This window comes from Theropithecus gelada, chromosome 2, assembly GCF_003255815.1.
Source record: "Theropithecus gelada isolate Dixy chromosome 2, Tgel_1.0, whole genome shotgun sequence".
In the NCBI taxonomy this organism is placed as follows: domain Eukaryota; kingdom Metazoa; phylum Chordata; class Mammalia; order Primates; family Cercopithecidae; genus Theropithecus; species Theropithecus gelada.
In genome coordinates this window covers 193,513,879-193,538,597 of record NC_037669.1, presented here as the reverse complement: position 1 = coordinate 193,538,597, position 24,719 = coordinate 193,513,879, and the positions used below count along the sequence as shown (strand labels likewise).

Below are 24,719 nucleotides of genomic sequence, written 5' to 3'. Positions count from 1 at the left end.
ATTACAGGTGCCCACCACCAAACCTGGCTAATTTTTGTAATTTCAGTAGAGACGGGGTTTCGCCATGTTGGACAGGCTGGTTTCGAACTCCTGATCTCAAGTGATCCGCCCACCTTGGCCTCCCAAAGTGCTGGGATTACAGGCATGAGCCGCCGCGCCCGGCCCAATTACACCTATTTCTGATCATTATACCTTTTCTTTCTTTTTCTAATCTTATCGCATTGGCTAGGGCTTTCCGAACAATGTTGAAAAGGTGGTAGCCGGGCGCGGTGGCTCAAGCCTGTAATCCCAGCACTTTGGGAGGCCGAGACGGGCGGATCACGAGGTCAGGAGATCGAGACCATCCTGGCTAATACGGTGAAACCCCGTCTCTACTAAAAAATACAAAAAAAAAAACAACTAGCCGGGCGTGGTGGCGGCGCCTGTAGTCCCAGCTACTCGGGAGGCTGAGGCAGGAGAATGGCGGGAACCCGGGAGGCGGAGCTTGCAGTGAGCTGAGATCCGGCCACTGCACTCCAGCCTGGGCGACAGAGCGAGACTCCGTCTCAAAAAAAAAAAGAAAAGGTGGTGAGAGGAAAGTGGAGCGAGATGCTCAAGTAGAACCCTCCAGCAATCATCCCCCACCCCCGCCTCCCCCGCCTCCCCCGCCCAGGACCACAAAACGGAAAACTCCCAAGGTGAGAAAGCACCTTCATAAGAACCAAAAATCAGATGAACAGTTGCAGCATCTGGTTTTCATATCATCTCAAGAAAAGAGGCGCTGGAGAGGACAGGAAAGACGGTCTCGAAATGCTGACATCACCCATCTCCTATCCCACGGCACGGAGAGAACCCGTGTGCTGGGGGAGGCAGAGCACACTGATGACAGCGCTTCGCGTTGGTAGTCGGTGCTGCCCAGTCACAGTGGAAAGCAACACAGGGCAGCACTCACAGGCACGGCATTTACACCAGCCCTCGCAAAGCCAAATCCTCAGTCCCAGTGGTGTGAACCTGAGTTCTAGCAAACCACACGCTGCCGGCTAAAGGGCTCTGGAGTCCTAAATAAACTTGAAAGGCAGCCTAGGCCACAGGGATTGCAATTCCTGGAAACGCCCTGGAGCCAGTGGACTTGGGGTGCACATGACCTAGTGAGACAGCAGCGGGGGCAGCCCAGGGAGTGCTTGCGTCAACCCTCACCCACCCCCAGGCTGGCAGCTCACAGCGCTGGGAGAGACTCCTTCCTTCTACTGGATGAGCGGAGAGAGGAGGATAAAGAGGACTCTGTCTTTCCGCTTCGTACCAGCTCAGCCACAGAAAAATAACTCATCCAGCGGCGGCCTGAAGCTCCCTGTCCTAGGCGCCAGCTCCTGGACAACATTTCCAGACACATGCCGGGCCAGAAGGAAACCTGCGGCCTGGAAGGAAAGGTCCCGTCCCGGCAGCATTCTTCACCTCCTGACTAAACAGTCCTTGGTCCTTAAATAAATACCAGCAGTCCAGGCAGTGCTCGCCACGGGCCCTGCGTCAGACTCAGAGCCTTCCTGGCTTTAAGTGGGACCCAGCACATCTCCAGCTGCGGTGGCCACAGAGAGAGGCTCCTTCTCCTTGAGGAAAGCGAGAGAAGAGTGAAGAGGACTTTGTCTTGCGATGGGGGTACCAGCTCAGCCACAGTAAATAAAGCACCAGGCAGCCTCCTAAAGTCCCAGATGCCGGGCCTTAGTTCCTGGATGGCATTTCCGCACCTGCTCTGGACTGGAAGGGAATCTGCCACCCTGAAGAGAAAGACACAAGCCTGGCCGCATTTGCCACCTGCTGACTAAAGAGCCCCTGGGGCTTGAAGAAATATCGGTGGTAGCGAAGCAGTTCTTGCCACGGGCCGGGGGTGGTAGTGGCCATGGGGAGAGACTATGCTTGAGGAAAGGAGAGGGAAGAGTGAAAAGGACTCTGTTTTTAACTCGGGTGTCAGCACACCCACCGTGAAATCAAGCACCAAGTAGATTCCAAAACTTCCCAATTCTAGGCCCTAGCTCCTGGAAAGCATTTTGAGATTCACCCTGGTTTCTAGACGCACCCTGGGCCAGAAGGGAACCCGCCGCCCTGAAAGGAAAGAGACAAGCCTGGCTGCGTTCACCTCCTGGCTGCATTCACCAAAGAGCACCTGGGCCTTAAACAAACCTCAGTGGGAGTGAAGCCACAGTTGCCGCAGGCTGTAGCGGAGACCCAGGGCCGGGCTGGCTTCAGGTCTGACCCAGCATGGTCCTGAGGAGAGAGGCCATTTCTCTTACCGTCTCCTGTCTCTGAAGAGAAGGAGGAAGTAAAAGCTGAAAATCAACAGGACTGAAGTCAGTGGGAAGGCCGGCCGGCGCCACTGATGACCAGGCCTGCAGTTAAAAGATTAACCCCCGACTCCGACCACATGTGCTATCTGTAGGTGTTAATCGATCACGACCCTGCCACGCGGACCCTTCAAGTTGTAAGCCCTTAAAAGGGCCGGGAACTCTTTCTTCCAGGAGCTCGGTTCTTGAGACGTGAGTCTGCCAACGCTCTGGGCCAAATAAAGCCTCTTCCTTCTTTAATCCACTGTCTGAGGGGTTTTGTCTGCAGCTCATCTTGCCACAGTCCCAGTGCTAGTGGCCGTGGGAGTGCTTGTGTCGCCCTCCCCTAACTCCAGACAGCTCAGCATGGAGAGAGACTCCGTTTGTTTGGGGGAAAGTGAAGGAAAAGAACAAGAGGCTCCACCTGGTAATGCAGGGAATTCTCCCAGATCTTTCTTGAGACCACCAAGGTGGGGCCTCTATGAGTCTGCCAGAGTCATGGTGTTACTGGGCTTGAGGTGCCTCTAATGCAGATATGACTGCAGTGACCAAAGACTTAGATCACAACCCTCAATTCCCTTTGAACACCAGGAAAGCCTTCTCAAGAAGGATGGGAGGCCGGGCACGGTGGCTCAAGCCTGTAATCCCAGCACTTTGGGAAGCCAAGGTGGGTGGATCACCTGAGGTTGGGAGTTCGAGACCAGCCTGACCAACATGGAGAAACCCCATCTCTACTAAAAATACAAAATTAGCTGGGTGTGGTGGTGCATGCCTGTAATCCCAGCTATTCAGGAGGCTGAGGCAGGAGAATCACTTGAACCCAGGAGGTGGAGGTTGCCGTAAACTGAGATCATGCTGCTGCACCCCAGCCTGGGCAACAAGAGCAAAACTCCATCAAAAAGAAGAAGAAGAAGAAGAAGAACAGACCCAAACATGGTGGCTCATGCCTATAATTCCAGCACTTTGGGAAGCCAAGGAGGGAGGATCACTTGAATCCATGAGCTCGAGACCAGCCTGGGCAACATACTGAGACCCTGTGTCTACAAAAAATATAAAACTCAGTTGGACATGGTGGCACGTGCCTGTAGTCCCAGCTACTTGGGAGGCTGAGGTGAGGGGATTGCTTCAGCCCAGGAGGCTGAGGCTGCAGTGAGCCATGATCATGCCATTGCACTCCAGCCTGAGTGGCAGAGTGAGACTCTGTCTCAGAAAAAAGAAACAAACAAAGAAAGATGGGTACACACAAGCACAGACTGTGGAGATTACAATAAATAATTCTTTAATGCCCAGGCATAGACCAACATCCACAAGCATCAAGAGCATCCATGAAAACATGACCACACAAAATGAACGAAAGAAGACATGAGTGACCAATCTCACTGTGACAGAGGTATGTGAACTTTCAGAGAAAAGATTCAAAATGGCTGTTTTGAGGAAGCTCAATGAAACGCAAGACAACACAGAGAAGGAATTCAGAATCGTATCAAATACATTTAACAAAGAGATTGAAATAATTTTTAAAAATCAAGCAGAAATTCTTGACCTGAAAAATGTAATTGACATACTGAAGAATGCATCAGATCTCTTACCAGCAGAACTGATCAAGCAGAAGAAAGAATTAGTGAGGTTGAAAGCAGGTTATTTGAAAATACGCAAGAAAAATTTCTTTTTTCTTGAAAAAGAAAAAAGAATAAAAAACTATAAAGTGAGAAATAAAATAAAAACAATAAAGGACAACTACAAGATCTAGAAAATAGCCTCAGAAGAACAAATTTAAGCATTAGAGGAGGTAAAGAGAGAGATCAGGATAGAAAATCTATTTAAAGAGATAGTAACAGCTCCCAAACCTGTCAATATTCAAATACAAGAAGATTATATAATACCAAGTAGATTTAACCCAAAGAAGACGACCTCAAAGGCATTTAATAATCAAACTCCCAAAAGTCAAGGGTGAAGAAATAATTCTGGCCCGGCGCGGTGGCTCAAGCCTGTAATCCCAGCACTTTGGGAGGCCGAGACGGGCGGATCACGTGGTCAGGAGATCGAGACCACCCTGGCTAACACGGTGAAACCCCACCTCTACTAAAAAAAAAAAAAAAAAAAAGAAATAATTCTGAAGGCAGAAAGAGAAAGGAAACAAAACTTAGAAGGAGCTCCAGTAGATCTTGCAGCAGACTTTTCAGTGGAAACCTTATAAGCCAGGAGAGAGTGGCATGACATATTTAAAGAGCTGACGGAAAAAAACCTTTCATCCTAGAATAGCATATCCAGTGAAAATATTCTGAGGTCAGGAGTTTGAGACCAGGCTGGCCAACATGGTGAAACCCCACCTCTAGTAAAAATACAAAAATTAGATGGGTGTTGTGGCGTGAACCTGTAATCCCAGCTACTCGGGAGGCTGAGGCAGGAGAATCACTTGAACCCAGAAGGTGGAGGTTGCAGTGAGCTGAGATCGCGCCACTGCACTCCAGTCTGGGCGACAGAGTGAGACTGTCACAAAAACATAATAATAGTAATAATAAAAGAAAAAGGCAAAAATTCAAACAACTAAACAGAAACTGGGCAAAAGAACTGAACCAGCCCTCCACAGAAGAGGAGATGTGGAGGAACGGCTAATGAAAACACGAAGAGGGGCTCAGCCTAACAGGGGGAGAGATCACGTGACACCACCAGACTGGCAGAAATCCCACAACCCAATCAATGCCAGTGTTGGGGAGAATGGAGAGTAGCAGGAACACCAGGCACTGCTAAGAATGGTTATGAAATATATTTTTGTTACGCTTGTATATAAAAGGGTGTGTATTGGGGGTTATGAGGAAAATTACATTTCTTACCTGGGATGAAATTTTAAAACTTGAAAGCTACTGACCCGAAGAAACTTGCACGTGTGTATAAAAGAAATGCCCAAGAATGTTCCCAGCAAAACACAGTCCTAAGGGCTCCAACCTGGCCAAACACTCACCCACAGGGACATGAAGACATTTCCCACACTCCCCTCAGACGACGGGAGAGCACGCAGCAATGAAAATGAACCACGTCAGTGTGGGTGGGTCTCAGGGGAGAATGGAGACGGGAGATCACACAATGACAATGAACCACGTCAGTGTGGGTGGGTCTCAGGGGGAGAATGGAGATGGGAGATCACGCAGCAGTGAAAATGAACCACGTCAGTGTGGGTGGGTCTCAGGGAGAGAATGGAGACGGGAGATCACACAATGACAATGAACCACGTCAGTGTGGGTGGGTCTCGGGGAGAATGGAGGACAGAAACAGGCATCGAGCAGATGCTCAGAGCCGCGCAGTGTAGGAGCAGCCATGCAGGAGAATTTCCTTACATCAAAGTTCAAAACTACAGTCGAGGCAACAGAGCAAGACCCTGCCTCAAAAAGAAAACAGAAAGTTCAAAAACTAAATTGCATATTTTTTAGGTGTTTAGGGATGTACGCATACACGGTGAAAGAAACGTACTGTGAAGAAAAGTACGGGAACAATAAAGACGAAAGCAGGAAGTGATTCCCTCTGTAGGAGAAGGGAAGGGACTGGGACTCAGGCAGGGCCTCCAGGGAGCATCCAAAGTTATGTCTCTTCAGATTCTATTCCCTAAACCTGGTGGAGGTCCTCTTTGTCCAATGTGTCAATATTCTTTATACCTCACCCATATTTTACAAATGCTTTATTTCTATTCAATATTTAGAAGACAGTTATAAACAAGATGCATTAAATAGCAAGATGGCCGATGAACCTCAGGAAGGAACATCCATGAGGTTCCATTCACGGAACCTCACCATGGATACGCTTGTGATCAAGGGCCTGGTCTCCCCTCAAGGCACAGTCAGAGAGCAGAGGCCGCACCATCATAGCAGGGGAGCAGGAGCAGCTGGGACAGGGCCCTTCTGTGAACCTGCTGCATCGCCAGGCTGTGCGAACAGACTCAGCTGCCAGAACTCACAGAACATCAGTATCAGCACCGAAACCTCACAGGAAAAACGGTAAGTTCTAAGTTTCTCCATTAATAGTAACTCTCAGATTAATCTCTGTCATCCATCACTTCTCCAAGAAATAACTTTTTATAGCTTTGCATGGGTCTATTTTTCAATTTATATTTTATTTTACTGATTGAAAAGATAAATATTGTGTGGTGTGTGATTTTGTCTCTGTCAGTCAGGATAATCATAGTTTTACTTCTATTATTATTATACCAACATCACTTAGGTTTTTTTAAGCTTTTCAATTCCGGGGGGTATTAATCAGGGTCTTTCTGTCTCGTGAGACAGAAAACAAATCCAAACTGTGTAAAATAAAAAGGAATGTATTGATCACAAGGACTGAGAAGCTCCCAGGCTTAACTTGCTTGGGATTCAGCTACATGTACAGTTTCAAGTGGGGTCCTGTAACACACACTCTCTCTCTCTCTCTACTTCCCCAACATCGGCTCCATGTTTAGCTCCACGAACTTCAGACTTAAACAGCATCACTGGCTCCTGCCCAGGATTCCAGCTCCATGAACCTCAAACTAGAACACCAGCCCGGCTTCTCCGCAGGTCTCCAGCTCCAAAACCTAAGACATCAGTGGCAGTACAAACACCTCCCAGGGACTCCAGCTCCGGGACCCTCAGACTTAAAAAAACAGCAGCACCAGCTCATCCGTGAATCTCCAGCTCCACGATCCTCCAACAAGAAACACACCAGCCCCTCCCCGGGTCTCCGGCTGAATGACCCTCAGACTAGACCAACACCACTCACCCCTGGATCTCCAGCTCCGCAAACCTCACACTAGAGCAGAAACACCAGCTCCTCTGCGGGTCTCCAGCTTTACAACCTAAGACATCAGTGGCAGCTCCGGCTCCTCCCAGGGGCTCAAGCTCCGGGTCCCTCAGACTTGAACCGCAGCACCAGCTCTTCCCCGGATCTCCAGCTCGATGACCTTCAGACTTAAACAACAGAAGGACCAGCTCCTCCCTGGGTTTCCAGCTCCATGACCCTCAACGAGAACACCATCAGCTCCTCCCTGGATCTCTAGCTGCACGAAACTCACACTAGACACCAACTCCGGCTCCTCCGCAGGTCTCCAGCGCCACAACCTAAGACGTCAGAGGCAGCACTGGCTCCTCCCATAGATTCCAGCTCCGGGACCCTCAGATTTGAACCACAGGACCACCTCCTCCCCAGGTCTCCAGCTGCAGGGCCCTGAAACGAGAATATCAGCTCCTCCCTGGGTGTCTAGCTGCACGCCCCTCAAACTAGAACATCAGCTTTGTCCCGGGTCTTCAGCTGCACGACACTCAAACTAGAAAAACATCAGCTCCCCCCTGGGTCTCCAGCTCTACAACCGTCAAACTAGAACAACATCAGCTCCTCTCCAAGTCTCCAGCTCCACGGCTCTCAAATTAGAACATCAGCTCCTTCCCAGGTCTCCAGTTGCACGACCCTCAAACTAGAAAAACACCAGTTCCTCTCTGGGTCTCCAAGCTCCATGACCCTCAATCTAGAGCAACATCAGCTCCTCCTCGGGTCTCCAGCTGCATGATGCTCAAACTAGAAAAACAGCAGCAAACAAAAAAATTCACTTGGTTTTTCTAGTTTGAGGTTCGTGCAGCTGGACACCCAGGAAGGAGCTGATTTTCATCTATTTTGAGGGTCGTGGAGATGGACACCCAGGGAGGATCTGGTGTTGTTCTAGTTTGAGGGTCGTAGAGCTGGACACCAAGGGAGGAGGTACTGTTGTTCTAGTTTGAGGGTCGTAGAGCTGGACACCAAGGGAGAAGCTGGTGTTTTTCTAGCTTGAGGGTTGTGGAGCTGGACATCCGGGCGGACCAGTGTTGTTCTAGTTTGAGGATGTTTGAGGGTAGGCTGCACGACCCTCAAATTAGAAAAACAATAGCTCCCCCTAGGTCTCCAGCTCCACAAACCTCATACTAGAAAAACATCAGCTTATCCCCGGATCTCCAGCTTCACGACCCTCAGACTTAAAGAAGAGCAGCACCAGCTCCTCTCCAGGTCTCCAGCTCCACGAACCTCAAAATAGGAAAACAGATCCTCCCGGTGTCTCCAGCTCCACGATCCTCTGATCATAAAAACATTAGCCCCTCCCCCCAGGTCTCCAGATGCAGGAGCCTCAAACTTGAACATCAGCTCCTCCTGGTGTCTCCAGCTCCATGACCCACTGATCAGAAAAACATCAGCTCCTCTCTGGGTCTCCAGCTCCATGACCCTCAATCTAGAAAATCAGCTCCTCCCTGAGTGTCCAGCTGAAAGACCCTCAACGGGAACAATACCAGCTCCTCCCCGAATCTTCAGCTGCACAACCCTCAATCTAGAACATCAGCTCCTCTCCGGGTCTGCAGCTGCAAGACTTTCAAACTAGAACATCAACTCCTCTCTGGGTCTCCGGTTCCATGACCTACAATCTAGAACATTAGCTCCTCCCTGAGTCTCCAGCTGAAAGACCCTCAACGCGATCAACATCAGCTCCTCCCTGAGTCTTCAGCTGCATGAACCTCAATCTAGAACATCACCTCCTCTCCAGGTCTACAGCTGTAGGGCCCTCAATCTAGAACATCAACTTCTCTCCGGGTTTCCAGCTGTAGGGCCATCAAACGAGAACATCAGCTCCTCCCCGGGTCTTCAGCTGCACGAACCTCCATCTAGAACATCAGCTCCTCTCCAGGTCTCCAGCTCCATGACCCACAATCTAGAACATCAGCTCCTCCCTGAATCTCCAGTTGAAAGACCCTCAATGCGAACAACATCAACTCCTCCCTGAGTCTTCAGTTGCACGATCCTCAAACTAGAACATCAGCTTCTCCACTGGTCTCCAGCTATAGGGCCTTCAAATTAGAACATCAGCTCCTCCCTGGGTCTTCAGCTACACGAACCTCAATCTAGAACATCAGCTCCTCTCTGGGTCTGCAGCTGCAAGACCCTCAAACTACAACATCAGCTCCTCCCCGGGTCTCCAGCTCCATGACCTTCAATCTAGAACATCAGCTTTTCCCTGAGTCTCTAGCTGAAAGACCCTCAATGCAAACAACATCAGCTCCTCACTAAGTCTTCAGTTGCACAACCCTCAAACTGGAACATCAGCTCCTCTCCTAATCTCCACCTGCACAACCTTCAATCTAGAATACCTGCTCCTCTCCGGGTCTGCAGCTGCACGAACCTCAAACTAGAACATCAGCTCCTCCCCGGGTCTTCAGCTGCATGACCCTCAATCTAGAACATCCGCTCCTCCCCAGGTCTCCAGCTCCATGACCCACAATCTAGAACACCAGCTCCTCCCTGAATCTCCAGTTGAAACACCCTCAATGCAAACAACATCAACTCCTCCCTGAGTCTTCAGTTGCACGATCCTCAAACTAGAACATCAGCTTCTCCACTGGTCTCCAGCTATAGGGCCTTCAAATTAGAACATCAGCTCCTCCCTGAATCTCCAGCTGCACAATCTTCAATCTAGAACATCCGCTCCTCTCTGGGTCTGCAGCTGCACGAACCTCAAACTAGAACATCAGCTCCTCCCAGGGTCTTCAGCTGCACGAACCTCAATCTAGAACATCAGCTCCTCTCTGGGTCTGCAGCTGCAAGACCCTGAAACTACAACATCAGCTCCTCCCCGGGACTCCAGCTCCATGACCTTCAATCTAGAACATCAGCTTTTCCCTGAGTCTCCAGCTGAAAGACCCTCAATGCAAACAACATCAGCTCCTCCCTGAGTCTTCAGTTGCACGATCCTCAAACTGGAACATCAGCTCCTCTCCTAATCTCCTGCTGCACAATCTTCAATCTAGAACATCCGCTCCTCTCCTGGTCTGCAGCTGCATGAACCTCAAATTAGAACATCAGCTCCTCCCCGGGTCTCCAGCTGCACGACCCTCAATCTAGAACATCAGCTCCTCCCCAGGTCTTCAGCTGCACGAACCTCAATCTAGAACATCAGCTCCTCTCCGAGTCTCCAGCTCCATGACCCACAATCTAGAACATCAGCTCCTCCCTGAGCCTCCAGTTGAAAGACCCTCAATGCGAACAACATCAGCTCCTCCCTGAGTCTTCAGTTGCACGACCCTCAAACTGGAACATCAGCTCCTCCCTGAGTCTTCAGCTGAACGACCCTCAAACTAAAAAACACCAGCTCCTCCCCAGGTCTCCAGCTGCACGACCCTCCAATTAAAATAACACCAGCTCCTCCCAGGTCTCCAGCTGAATGATCCTCAAACTAGAACTCCTCTCCCACCCAGATCTCCAGCTCCACGACCCTCACAGAGGGACAGCCACCCCGGCTCCTTCACTGTCTTCAGCTCCACAACCTAAGACATCAGTGGCAGCACCAGTGCCTCCCCGGACCTCCAGCTCAATGACTCTCATAGACTTAAAAGGCAGCATTGGCTCCTCCCCAAGGCTCCAGCTCCACCACCCTCAGATGTGAACAGCAGTAGCACCAGCTCCTGTCCAGGGCTTCAGCCCCGTGACCCTCCCTGAACAATCCCTTCTCGTGAAATTCAGCAGTCAAGAAAACTGCAGCAGAAGTAAATGAATAAATGTTTTGTTTTCAAATCGATGTCTCTTTTATGTTCATGAGTTAACTTTTCTACTTGCCATTAACCTTGCAATCTACTTAAGTCCAATGTGAGATAGAAACACACCATTTGAAATCATGTTTAAAAATTGAGTAATTTTTAAAATACGATCACAGCTGTAGGGCCCTAGACGCGATCTTATTTCTCTCTGCCTGTGCAGAAGTCTTATGAAAATTCAAACTACGAATTCACTTTGTTGAGATTCCCAGAATATACATTAATCCCAAATGTTACTCCCCTCCTTAAAATATTTTAACATGTTCCCCATCACCCAAGCATAAATGCCAGCTCCCATCCACAGCCCGCAGTGCCCGGCACAGCCCTGCCCTCTGCCCTGGCCTCTGGTCTCCCCTCTTACACGCCAGCACCCATCCACAGCCCACAGTGCCCGGCACAGCCCTGCCCTCTGCCCTGCCCTCTGCTGTGGCCTAAGGTCTCTCCCCTGTGCCCTTCCCTTCCCACCGGACAGGCCTCTGTCCGTTCCTCAAACCGCACAGGCTCAGGCCTGACTCTGGGCCTTTGCCCTGTGTGCCCTCTGCCTGGGGTGCCTTTCCCGGGCTCCGCATCCTCCTCTCGACTCGCTCAGCTCCAGCCTGCTGGTCGCCCCTCGGGTGGATGAACACACGGTGTCCTCCCGCCCCACCGGCCTTTGCACAGGCTCTTCTCTGTGCCAGACACACTCCCCCTCTCACCATCGGGCTTTACTCTCTTTTTTTTTTTTTTTTTTTGAGACGGAGTCTGGCTCTGTCGCCCAGGCTGGAGTGAGTGGTGCGATCACGGTTCACTGCAAGCTCCGCCTCCCGGGTTCACGCCATTCTCCTGCCTCAGTCTCCCGAGTAGCTGGGACTACAGGCGCCGCCACCATGCCCGGCTAGTTTTTTTGTATTTTTAGTAGAGATGGGGTTTCACCATGTGAGCCAGGATGGTCTCGATCTCCTGACCTCATGATCTGCCCGCCTCGGCCTCCCAAAGTGCTGGGATTACAGGCGTGAGCCACCGCCTGGCCAGGGTTTACTCTCTAAATACCATTCATCCTTGGAGTCTCCACTGAAATATCGCTCCCTGCCCACCCCCTCACTGGGACTTAACCTTGGTTCGGTTGCCAACCCCCGTCTCCTGACTCCAGGAAGCCGGATGCTATCCCAGCACTCGGAACTCCCCCCCACTGCCACATTTTGCACACTGGTGATTACTGTGTTAGGTTGGCACAGAAGTCATTGCGGTTTTTGCCATTACTATTAACGAACTGCGGCAGCGGCTCCTCCCTTTTTTTTGTGTGTCATTATTTTTAATGACTGCTGCACCAACCTGTTAGAATCATATGTATTTATTCATCCATCATCTGCCTTCCCCTCTAGAAAGGAAGCTCCATGAGAAGAGAGGCCAGATCTACTCAAATCACTCCAGCTTCTCAGCACACTGCTTGTCAATAATCATTTACCGACTGACTGACAGAGAAATGCCATCACTGTTGCTGGGATGAGGCACACGACACGCCCCTTTGAAAGCCACTGTCATGGACAGTTAGCATTTGCTCTCCACTCCTGCACCCGTGGCGTGGCTGGGCTTAGGCTGATCTAGTCTGGGCTTGACTCCAGGCTGAGGATGGGAACCATGTGTGCTCCACACGCCTCTCATCCTGCAGCCAGAGCCGCTGTTCCCTGGGGCATGCACATCTCATAGGGAAAATCAAGAGCCTTAGAGGGCAGGCCTGGCAGTGCCCGCACATTCCAGGCTTCTGCTTGTGCCGTGTCCGTGCAAATCTCATGGCAGAAGCAAGTCACCCAGCCACGAGCAACACCTGTGGGATGGATAAGTCCGTCCACCCTCCCTCGCCCTGGCTAGGCTGCAACTGGGGGAGTGAACAGATGAAGCCCAACATTAAATCACCCACAGCAAGAAATGTCGGCCTCCGTGTCCCCACGCTGGAATCATTCTTCACCAGCGGGTTCGCCTGAGCTGACTTCCCTTTGCAATGGTGTCTGCAGGTTTAGGCCAATGCTGTTCCCCGTGGAGGACAGAGAAGCCTCAATCGGCCTCTGTCTGTGGGGAAGAACAAGATATTAGCGTGGCGCAAAACAACCGCAAGCCCCAGGGGTCTGCAGCCGGTGAGACAGGAGAAGGGCAGAAAACTGTGGGAGCTCAGGAAAGCTTGTGTCCCCAGCCCCGCCCCTGCGTCCCCAGCCCCGCCACTGCATCCCCAGCCCCCTCCCTTGCATGCCCCCATCTCTGCTTCCTTTCTTTCTTCCTCTGTCTCCCTCCCTTCCTTCCTTCCTTCCTTCTTTTCTTTCTTTTCTTTCTTTCTTTCTCTTTCTTTCTTTCTCTCTCTCTCCCTCTCTTTCTTTCTTTCCTTCCTTCCTTTCTTTCTTTCTTTCTTTCTTCCTTCCTTTCTTTCTTCTTTCTTTCTTTCTTTCCCTTCCTTTCCTTTCCTTTCCTTTCCTTTCCTTTCCTTTCCTTTCCTTTCCTTTCCTTTCCTTTCCTTTCCTTTCCTTTCCTTTCCTTTCCTTTCCTTTTCTTTTCTTTTCTTTCTTTCTTTCTTTCTTTCTTTCTTTCTTTCTTTCTTTTCTCTCTCCCTCCCTCCCTGCCTCCCTTCTTTCCTTTCTTTTTTTTTTTTTTCTCAGGGTCTGGCTCTGTCATCCAGGCTGGAGTGCAATGGCATGATCTTGGCTTACTGCAACCTTCACCTCCCGGGCTCAAGCAATGCTCCCTCCTCAGCCTCCACAGTGGCTGGGACTACAGGTGCACGCCACCATACCCAGCGAATTTTTTTTTTTTTTTTTTTTTAGAGACAGGGTTTTGCCATGTTGCCCAGGCTGGTCTTGAACTCCTGAGCTCAAGCAATCCTCCCACTTCAGTCTCCCAAAGTGTTGGGATTACAGGCGTAAGCCACCGAGTCCAGCCTGCTTCATTTTTCTTTACACTACTTGGAAACTTTTTCTTTCTTTTTGAGACGGAGTCTCACTCTGTCTCCTAGGCTGGAGTGCGTGGCATGATCTCGGCTCACTGCAATCTCTGCCTCCCTGGTTCAAGCGATTCTCCTGCCTCAGCCTCCTGAGCACCTGGGACTAGAGGCGTGCACCACCACACGTGGCTACACCTTGATCTCAGAGACTTCTGTGTGGGGAAAAGAAAGAGAAATCAGCCTGTTACTGTGTCTATATAGAAAGAAGTAGACATAAGAGACTCCATTTTGTTCTGTATTTGAGGTGCTGTTAATCTGTGACCCTACCCCCAACCTTGTCCTTGCAAGAGACATGTGCTGCGGTGACTCAAGGTTTAATGGATTTTGGGCTGTGCAGGATGTGTCTTTGTTAAACAAGTGCCTGAAGGCAGCTTGCTGGTTAAAAGTCATCACCATTCTCTTAATTTCAACTACCCAGGGACACGTACAAGCAGGGACCTCTGCCTAGGAAAGCTAGGTATTGTCCAGGGTTTCTCCCCATGTGATAGGCTGAAAAGGTTTATGGAGATGTTTGCATATGCATCTCAAGGCACAGCATTTTCCTTTAAACTCATTCATGTCACAGAGGTTTTTGTTCATATGTCTTACTGCCGATTTCCTCCCTACAATGATCCTATTGTCCTGCCACTCCCTTATCTTTAAGATGGTAAAGATAATTATCAATAAATACTAAGGGAACTCAGAGACCAGGCCGGTGTGGGTCCTCTGTAAGCTGAGCACCGGTCCCCTGGGCCCACTTTCTCTTTCTCTATACTTTGTCTGTGTGTCTCATTTCTTTTCTCAAGTCTCTCGTTCCACCTAAGGAGAAACACCCACAGGTGTGGAGGGGCAGGCCACCCCTTCACTTCTGGCCTCCAGAACCGCGAGACAATAATAGGTTTCTATTGTGGAAGTCCCCAGTCTCTGGAACACTGTTAAGTAGCCCTGGGAAGCTGGCACAGAACCCGGCCGGCCCTCCTGGGCGAGCTGCTTCCTGCCAGGCTCTGGGGCGGGGGTGGCCTTTCACGGATCTCCTCCAGTGCTTGCCCCTGTTCTGACCTGTATTTTGGGAGTGTCTTTCGTCTTCCTAATGTTGATAGCCTCACACAGGTGGCGTCGTACTGGCATCCGAGAACCAGCACTCATGTGTGCAGTACTTTCAGAAATTAGTTATATTTCTGCATGGTCATGGTCATACTCATAAATCTAATTGGACTTCTTTTTTAAGAAAGTGAAACAAAGCCTGACTTCTCCATTGGCGTGTAGGCCTCAGTTCCCGGAGCTGTCCTGTAAGTTTCGTGAAAAAAGGTGCTTCCAACCTGTACATGGGATCTCTCGGCAGCTGCCTCATAGCCTGGGCTGTGGACAGCTCTAAGGTCAGAGGAGTGGGGCTTCAGTAGGTTGCGCAGGGGTGAAATCCTGGCTGTCACCCACGAGGAAAGACCAGTGCAGCAGAATGGTCTCTGAAGCAGCGAAACATGGTCAGGAACCATCAGTCAGCGAGCCATCCCTTTGCAAGTTCTTCACAGGACAATACGTCTCAGAATGTTTAACACATAGTGCCACGAGGTGGCTGACCCGTCCCGTTCCTACTGATGTACATTTGTATTCAAAGTAGAAACAGAAATCGTCTTCTACATAACCAAGTCCTGAAAATCGCTATAGCTCTTAAGCCACGTTTTTCCTCAGAACCACATAAGCTGACCCACCCAGCTCATGACCACGCGGACAGACTACGACATAACTGAAGAAGCGTCGGTATTTCATATGTATCAAATTTCATTTTTAAAAGACATTTTTAGGAGACAGAAACGTTACAGAACAAATTTTAACGTTCCACAAAAGTATAAATAGTAGAAAAGTAAACTAGGGCGTGTGAACTAGGACTCCACGAAAAGTACCCAGTGGTTGAAGCTGCACGACTCCGTGGACAGAAGTTTGCATAAATATTTATGCGATGTTAGTTCCTGAACGTCAGGACTGAACATAGAAGCAAGCCGTGGCAGGTCTGCGGCCAGAGCCCTCTGGAGCCCTCGCTGGGAAGGCCCTGCTCAGGGGGCTGCCATTACTGGTTGAGGAGGGGAGATGTGCCACTCACCTCTCCCAGGGAGCCCCCGGCCACAGACTCTGGAAAGAACATGAAGAGCAATGACCAGGCAGTGGGTGTGCCTGCGTCCCCTCCTGGGCCCCTCCTGCATCCCCTGCCCACATGGAGGCAGCAGAGTCCACAAGCGCTCAGGGGCCATGTGCAGGACACTCCAGGAAGGACCACGCAGACTGAGCTGCGGGTCATGGAGAGAGGACCTAAGGGGAAGGGCAGATACCCCACCCCTCTCCACACTCTGCCCTCTGCCCCCTGCCCCCTGTCCCCGGCAATCACCTGGGTCTGTGGCAGCAGCTGTGGCAACAATGGCAGAGGGCCAGACCCAGCCCCGCGGGGGAACCTCCTCTCCACATGGGGCTCCTGCAGGATGGAGCCAGCCCCACTGCTTCTTTCTCCCTCATCTTCCCAGCACTTGGCCCAGGCCTGGCTCAGCCGTGAGACTGCACAGCTCAGGAGGTAACTAAATCGCCGGCTTCCTAGCGAGAGAATGAAAATGAGGGTTCCCAGGGAGAAAAGACATTTTAGGGAGATTCAAGAGAGGGAGAGTCTTGATAAGTGGCATGTGGCCTCCTGGACTGCCCTGAGCTGCTCACATGTGGATTTGAGCTCATACGCAGACCTCAGCCTAGACCCTGGTGGTGCACGCACAGGGAAGAGGCAAACAGCACTGAAGGCTTTGCGAAAGGAACTGGCTGTGGAAACCCGGACCACAAAATGTTAGTTGAAACTTGCAGCCTGAATTTAATCGGGTTAATGCTCACTAAAACAAACCAAGACACAATCCACGCTCTTCACTGGAGTAAAATAAGATGCAGAGTCTCCAAACATAATATTCATGGTGTCCAGAATGCAATTCAGCCTTACTAGGATATGAAGAACCAGGAAAATCTCAACTCACACAGGAACCAGTCAGCCCGGCCCGTGCCAAGACGACTGAGACGTTGTGATCTGCTGACAGAAACATGCAAATAGCTATGATACAATCACTCCACCCATAGTCACAAACAATCTTGAAACGAAGAGAGAAAGGAGAAAATCTCAGGAAGGAACTAGAAGATGTAAATATAAACCAAAAGGACATCTTAGAATGGAGGGGCAATAAGTTCTTTTTGAAAAAATCCTCACTGGCTGGGATTATAGAAGACGGTAAAGAAGTATCAGAATGGAACAAAGAGTCTGCGGATTCGAATATAGATCAACGGAAATTATCCAATCTTAACAACAGAGAAAAACATGAGAAAGGCATGTTTTAAATGAGAATGTCTTCTCGTGGAGACGCAGTGTGCAGACCTAGCTCGTAACTCTCCTGTCACTGGAGGGGCAGGTGAAGGAGACCTACGTGGAGATGGATTCACAAATTCCAGCAAATACGGATTCCAGGTGACGTGTGAAAAGTTAACGATGTACATTTTATTTCCTAGAGAGTGATGCACTGTGTAAAATTAAATCACCCCAAATATAATGACAGAGACAGGATGAAAATCAAAAGATGAAAAATGAAGCAAACGCCAGGCACACCCTCATAGAAGACAGTGGGATAAGCCATGTTGGTATCAGGCAACATAGGCCTTGAAGCAAATAAAATCACTAGGGATAAAGAGAAGAAATAAATAATGACAAAAGGGTCAAGAAAACAACAATCCTAAATGTGAATTCACAAAATGCCAGAACTCTAAAATACTTGAAACAAAAATTAAAAAACCCAAAAAGAGAAATAGACAAAGTCCACAGCGAGGAATGGTAACACTGCTCTGTTAATAAAGATTATACTAAAAAGATAGAAAATTCTCAATAATGTAGGTTTTCACTTTTTAAAAGGTAGAAAAAGGAAACCAAAATGAATCAAAACCAAGCAGGAGTAGGGAAATAATAAAGGTAAGATCAAAAAACAACAAAATTATTTTAAAATACAATAGAGAAATGAATGACACCAAACCTAATTCTTTGACTAAATTTGAATAAAACTGATGAACTTCTAACAATACCATTGAATAAAAAAGGAGAGGAGGGAGACACAGTTTACCAACATTGGAAAAGAAAGATGGGTCATCGTTACAGACGCTGCAGGCATTAAGGGATAAACAGGGCATAATATGACAACTCCACACACATGAGCTCAACACTCAGGTAAAATGGATGGATTCTTCAGAAAACACAAACTCACCCATGTGAAAGCAATACCCTCAGAGGGTTATTTGCATTCCCAAACCTTCTAACAAAGAAATCTTCAGGCCCATTTTTTTGCTAAGAAATTCTAATAAATACTTCACAAAGAAATGCCATTAGTTCTACACAATGTCTTCAAAAAATAGAAGAGGAGGAGGACTTCCCAAATTATTTAATGAGAGCAAGTCATCAGGATACCAAATCCAGACAAAGAGCATTCAAATAAAGAAAGCTACAGATCAATACTCTTCATGAACATGGACATAACAGTCCTCATTCAAATGTTACCAAATCGAATCTGACAATAAACCAGGAGAGTAAAGAGTACCACACTAGAGTCGAGTGGTGCTATTTATTCCAGGAATACAAGGGTGGTTTGATAGCTAAAAAAGTAAAATCAACTAATACAATACATAATATTAACAGTCTAAAGAATAAAACAACATGATCATATCAATTGATGCCAAAAGGCAATTGACAAAGGAATATCAATTTATGATAAAAACTCAGCAACAAAGATTAGAGAACTTCTCCAACCTGAACAGGGCATCAGCAGAAGGTCTACAGCTGGCATCACACTCGACAGTGAGGGCCCCATGCTTTCTCAGCGAGATCTGGAAGAAGATAGGAATGCCCAGATTTTCCAATCCTATTGGACATCACACTTAAAATCCCAGTCAGTACAATAAGGCAAGAAAAAGAAATAAAATGCATATTGATTCGAGAGAAAACAGTGGTGTCCTTAGTTGTAGATGACATGATTTTACACACAGAAAACCCCAAGAAACACAAAAACTAAATAAATAACTCCCAGAAATAATGAATGAATTTAGCAAAGTAGAATTTATGATCAACAAACCATATTTCTACATTTACATAGAAAGCCAATCATATTTTTACATAATAGCAATGCATAATTGGAGATTCAATTTTTTTTTTAAATGCCATTGTATAACAGGTCCAAACAATGAAGCATTTAGGTGTGAATCTTTCCAAACATGTACAGGATCTCCATGTACTACCAGAAGCCTATGAAGACAGTTTTTGCATGTATGTATAAATAAATGAAGAAACAACATGTTCATAGATTGAAAGCCCCAACATGGTAAATACATCAGCTCTCCCCAAATCGACCTGTAGATTAATGCAATTCCAATTAAAATCCCACAAAAATGTTTAAACTGAGTTGATTCTAAACTTCATATGGAAAGGCAAACGACAGAGAATATGCAACTTAATACTGAAGAAGAACAAAGTTGGAGAAAACAAAATTAAAACTACTTTATTAAGACTTACTGCAGGCCGGGCACGGTGGCTCAAGCCTGTAATCCCAGCACTTTGGGAGGCCGAGACGGGCGGATCACGAGGTCAGGAGATCGAGACCATCCTGGCTAACACGGTGAAACCCCGTCTCTACTAAAAATTACAAAAAACTAGCCGGGCGTGGTGGCGGGCGCCTGTAGTCCCAGCTACTTGGGAGGCTGAGGCAGGAGAATGGCGTGAACCCGGGAGGCGGAGCTTGCAGTGAGCCGAGATCCGGCCACTGCACTCCAGCCTGGGTGACAGAGCGAGACTCCATCTCAAAAAAAAAAAAAAAAAAAAAAAAAAGACTTACTGTAAATTTGCAGTCATCCAGATGGCGGCATTTGCAGAGTAGCAAACGTATAGATCCTTGAAACAGAATACAGTGTCCAGAACACAAATACGCCAAAAATGCAGAAGGAGCTCATGGAGGGAAGGAGCCTTTCCAACAAACCGTTATGAATCATGTTGACAGGCGTGTGCAAACATCCTCGATCTAAACCTCACATCTTATGAATATTTAACTGAAAGTAATCATAGACCTAAATGAAAACTACGAAAGTATAAACATTTTAGAAGAAAGCGTAAGAACTCTTCATGGCCTGTTATTAGGCAAAGAGTTTACTAAAATCAGGTTTAAAAATTGATGTACTCCATCACAATGTTTAAAATTAAACTTTGTACTAAACAATATCTCAATTCAATTGCACCCTGGTAAAAAGCCAATTCTAGCTGGACGTCTCTGAATCCTCTGCACCAAGCGTGGAAGGATGCTGGCTTCCCACACCTGCTGTAGTCAGTTGCCAGAAACCCAGGGGCTTAAAGCCATCGAAGCTTCCCCCACAGCTCTGGAGGCGTGAGGTCCAAAACCAAGGTATGGGCAGGGCCTGCTCCAGTCAAGGCCTCTCGGGTCTGTGGGACGTGGACGGAGGAGGCACCTGTGGGACGGTCGTCACATCAGTCCCAGCAGAAGCGCCCCAGCTTCCCGCAGCAGCCTGAAGAGAGTTGGGGAGGGGCAGTCTGCAGCTGCGCCCTCTCTGTTTGAGCAGAAACCGGAATAAAGGCACAGGTGGCTGCAGCTGCGTCCAGCACCACCAGATGAGGCCTTTGTGAGCCATGGCCACACCGAAGGACCTCAGCAACTTCAAAGTGCTCAGACGTAGCAGAAAACCAGTTGGGAGGAATATTTGCTCCCTCACCAACACGCAGACAGCCTGACCGTGGTGTGAGTACAGAGACCAGGGGGTTCCTTCCGAAGGCTGTTCAAATTCCCATCGTGTTTTCAGCTGGGCATTCATTTAGTGGTCTTGGCTTTGTGGATTATAAAAATCAATGTTCTGTTTGTTTCTGTCCCTCAAACGCACTCAGTTAACCTGCTCCCATCCCCAGAAGGCAACTAACACTTAAACCGGTGGTCAGCTTGGTCATTACCCCAACCCTGCATGACGGTGGAACCATCAATACAACTTACCTTTGATCTTTTTTTCCTCCCCAAGCACCAGCTCAAAGGAGGCCAGTGGGGTCCCTCTGGCTGGGGAATGTTGCGCCGGGCCCAGGAGCTTCACCCCCTCTGGACGTGATGTGTGACTCTGGGACCTCCTCACACTCCCGGCCCTGCAGCCCCCTCCCCTGCATGCCCGTTCCTGGGAGTCTCAGGGACTGTCCAAGAGCACACCTGGCCTTTTCTCTCCATGACCTTCTCCTGGGCTCAGATCAGCACACGGAGAGCCAGGATGGAGAGCTCAGGCCTCAGCTTCCCTCAGCGCGGCCCCAGGGCCTGCGGTGGTGATTGCCTGAGGCTCCCCACGTGTGGTGGGCAGGTGTTGCTGCCGGTGTTGTGGTGGGGGGTGCTGGGGTGGATGGGTGTTGTGGCGGGTGTTGTAGTGGGCAGGTGTGGACTCAGGTGTGGTGGGCGGGTGTTGTGGTGGGCGGGTGTGGACTCAGGTGTCGTGGTGGGCAGGTGTTGCCACGGGTTTGTCACCTCTTCCTGCCCCAGGAAAGTGCTGGTTCCCAAGAGCACTCCCAGATGTTGGGTGGAGGTTTTCCACTGTGGGCTCCAGCCCGAGTTCTGGGCCCTGGGAAATTCTCTCTGGACGCTGTGCTCTCACCCCGTGCATGGACATTGAGCTATTGGTAGGTCTTTACAAACAATACTGGGTCCACTATTCTGAGATGAGCTGAACTCCTGTGTGAGACACCACATCTGAAACCAGGGCCAAAAGCACAGATGGAGTCTTCCTTTGCTTCCCCAAAGGAAGAGTGCACAGGAGCCTGGCACTCCTGGACCTGAGGAAACCCTGAAAGTGTTGGTATCTGCAGATCCTCTCCAAAAAGAGTTGGCCAATCTCCTCAGACTGCAAGCTGACCCCAGCATTCTGGGAGCCAAGAGGGAGAAAGAGTCTGCGGATCTCCCTGCTCAGTAAACTGGCTTTCACTAAATACTCGCTTTGCATAAGCAGCACTACCCAGTGTCCTGAAGCTTAGAAAAGTTCTGTTTCAATGTCTGAAGAAAACGAATTGTTTCTTTTTCCAATGTCAGGGAGGAGCATTTGACTGCCAGGGTGGACTGAGGGGTCTTGGGATCAGCTGCCTCTGTAGGCATCTCTCTTCCCAATGTGCTTTGAACTGACCCTCTGTGTCTGCCTCACCATCTCCTCAGCTTACCTAGACACTTGGGAACCCTAACACAAGCCCTTCTAGGAGTCTGTGGTGTGGCTCAGCTGTCTCTGTAGGCATCTCTTGGGGTTAAACATTTTCGACTCTGCCAAGGCAGGGCCATCTATTCTTCTGCTTCATCTTCAGAAGACACCGAGCCCTTCCCCACCCTCCACACCAAGTCTGTGGCGCCCTCAAGGCCACAGGGTTGCTGCCACAGGATTTTTGAATTGAGTGCTCTCATTCCAAGCAACTGTGAGAGATTTCTATGGCAGGGCCTCCAGGTTCCTGTCAAATTAAATTGTAGTTGAGTGTTGGGTGCTATTCAAGAAGAATCCCCCTTTCTCCTTCCTAACAGAGCCCTGAATTATTCAGTCACATGGTTTGAAACATGGGGTGGGTCCTGGTTGACTTAACCTTACCAGCACTGTCTCACCCCATCTCACAGTTATTGGTTCCAAAGTGGGTGCCTAACTGAGGCTCATGCCAGGTGCCACACAGCACTCCCTTGGTCCCCCTAATGGACTTGGGGATGGGCAAGGGCCTGAGTTGTTCCAATTAGAGTCAAATACAAGTTGTGCTAGGTTGTTAGGAACAAGAGTGTGCTTGTTCATGCTCCCTCTTTGGTGAAGAATGCAACCTCAGAAATTGTTCCTGGAGATTTTGCCACACTCAGAATGATTCTGACTTCACTGAAGGCAGAGCAGAAAATTGGGAAGAGACTGAGTCCTGGTAGCATCCATGAGCTTCTGTGCTCAGATTCACCCTGAAGCCTGGCCTGCTTCTGAACTACCCACCTGAGTCAATACATTCCCTTGTATTTAAAGTCAAATTGAGCTGGATTTTTAGTTACTTGCAGCTGCAGGTGTTCTGTGACGCTGGTACTGTGAGTTTGCATCTGGGAATATTTACAGTGTTTCTCTCATGGTCAAGTCCATCATTTCAAGGATGCTCTGAGGGTAAAAAGAACGATCAATTGTGAAGCAGTGAATTGTGCTGCCAGGCACAATTCATTGGACAATAGAAAGCCTCATTTCCTGGGCAGTAGAAAGTTTCATTGTACACAAATTACATATCTTGTTTCTGTCTCAACCTCTTATTTTTTCATATGCAAAGGAGGTAAGGAAGTCCACATCAGTCCAGCAGCCAATATGCCTCTCAGGCGTGATCCAAACAGAATTGAATTACACAAGCATTGTTAAAATTCATCGTCATTATTCATAATTCTGAATATTTAAATTAGAAATTCTGAAAAAGCAGTTTGTTTCAGAGGTAGTTTGTGTGTATGTAGGTGTTTTGTCAGGATCAAAAGTTTATTCTTTATTGTCTGATTGAGTTTAATTTACATACAATAGAATATAGTAATTTTAAGTGTACAAATGAATGCATTTTGACGAATATATATAGTCATGTACACAACACTACCATTGAAATGCATTTCATTACCCCAGAAATTCCCTTGCATGCTGCTGTAGTCAGTGACCCCTGCCCCACACCACAGCTCCTGGCAGTTGCTTTCTTTCACTATAGTTTTGTCTGTCTTAGAATTTAATACAGGCCATGTGCAGTGACTCATGTCTGTAATCCTAGCACTAGACTGAGAAGGGAGGATCATTTGAACAAGGAGTTTGAGACCAGCCTAGATAACATGGCAAAACCCCATCTTAAAAGAAAAAAATGACACACACACAGATGAGCCAGGTGTGGTGGCACACCCCTGTAGTCCCAGCTACTTGGGAGGCCGAGGTAGGAGAATGGTGTGAACCCGGGAGGCAGAGCTTACAGTGAGCCGAGGTTAGGCCACTGCACTCCAGTCTGGGCGAGAGAGCGAGACTCCGTCTCAAAAAAAAAGAAAAGAGGCGGGACACAGTGGCTCACACCTGTAATCCCAGCACTTTGGGAGGCCGAGGCGGGCGGATCACGAGGTCAGGAGATCGAGACCATCCTGGCTAACATGGTGAAACCCCGTCTCTACTAAAACTACAAAAAACTAGCTGGGCGTGGTGGCGGCGCCTGTAGTCCCAGCTACCCAGGAGGCTGAGGCAGGAGAATGGCGTGAACCCAGAGGTGGAACTTGCAGTGAGCTGAGCCCTTTGCCCATTTTTAAAATCAGATTTTTTTGTTTTTTGTATATTTTTATATAATCTTTTATCAGATATATGATTTACAAATATTTTTCTCTCATCCTGCTGGTCATTTTTTCTCACTCTCTTGACAATATCCTTTGATGCACAATGTTTTTCATTTTGATAAAACCCAATTTATCCATGTTTTGTTGTTGTTTCATGTGCTTTTAGTGTTACATTCAAGAAATCATGTTATAAAGATTTTCTGGCTGGTCATGGTGGCTCAAACCTGTAGTCCCAACACTTTGGGAGACTGAGGCAGGAGGATAGCTCGAGCCCAGGAGTTGGAAAGCAGCCTGGGCAACATGGCAAAACCCTGTCTCTACAAAAAACACAAAAATTAGCCAGGCGTAGTGGCTTGCACCGACAGTCCCAGCTACTCAGGAGGCTGAGATGGAAAAATAAGTTGAATCTGGGAGATCAAGTCTGCAATGACACTCCAATCAGGGTGACAGAGTGAGAGCTTATAAAAAAAAAAAAAGTCGGGCCGGGCGCGGTGGCTCAAGCCTGTAATCCCAGCACTTTGGGAGGCCGAGGTGGGTGGATCACGAGGTCAGGAGA

At 48.6% G+C, this 24,719-nt stretch overlaps 1 protein-coding gene across 1 annotated transcript; it reads left to right on the top strand.

Moving 5' to 3' along the window:
- The first annotated feature begins 6,023 nt into the window (after positions 1-6,023).
- LOC112619442 lies at positions 6,024-11,296 on the top strand. The gene is given in 7 exon segments (XM_025377397.1): positions 6,024-6,125; positions 6,224-6,283; positions 8,821-8,901; positions 9,441-9,530; positions 9,772-9,855; positions 10,323-10,385; positions 11,243-11,296. Coding segments are annotated over 7 exon segments (534 nt in total).
- Positions 11,297-24,719: the final 13,423 nt, after the last annotated feature.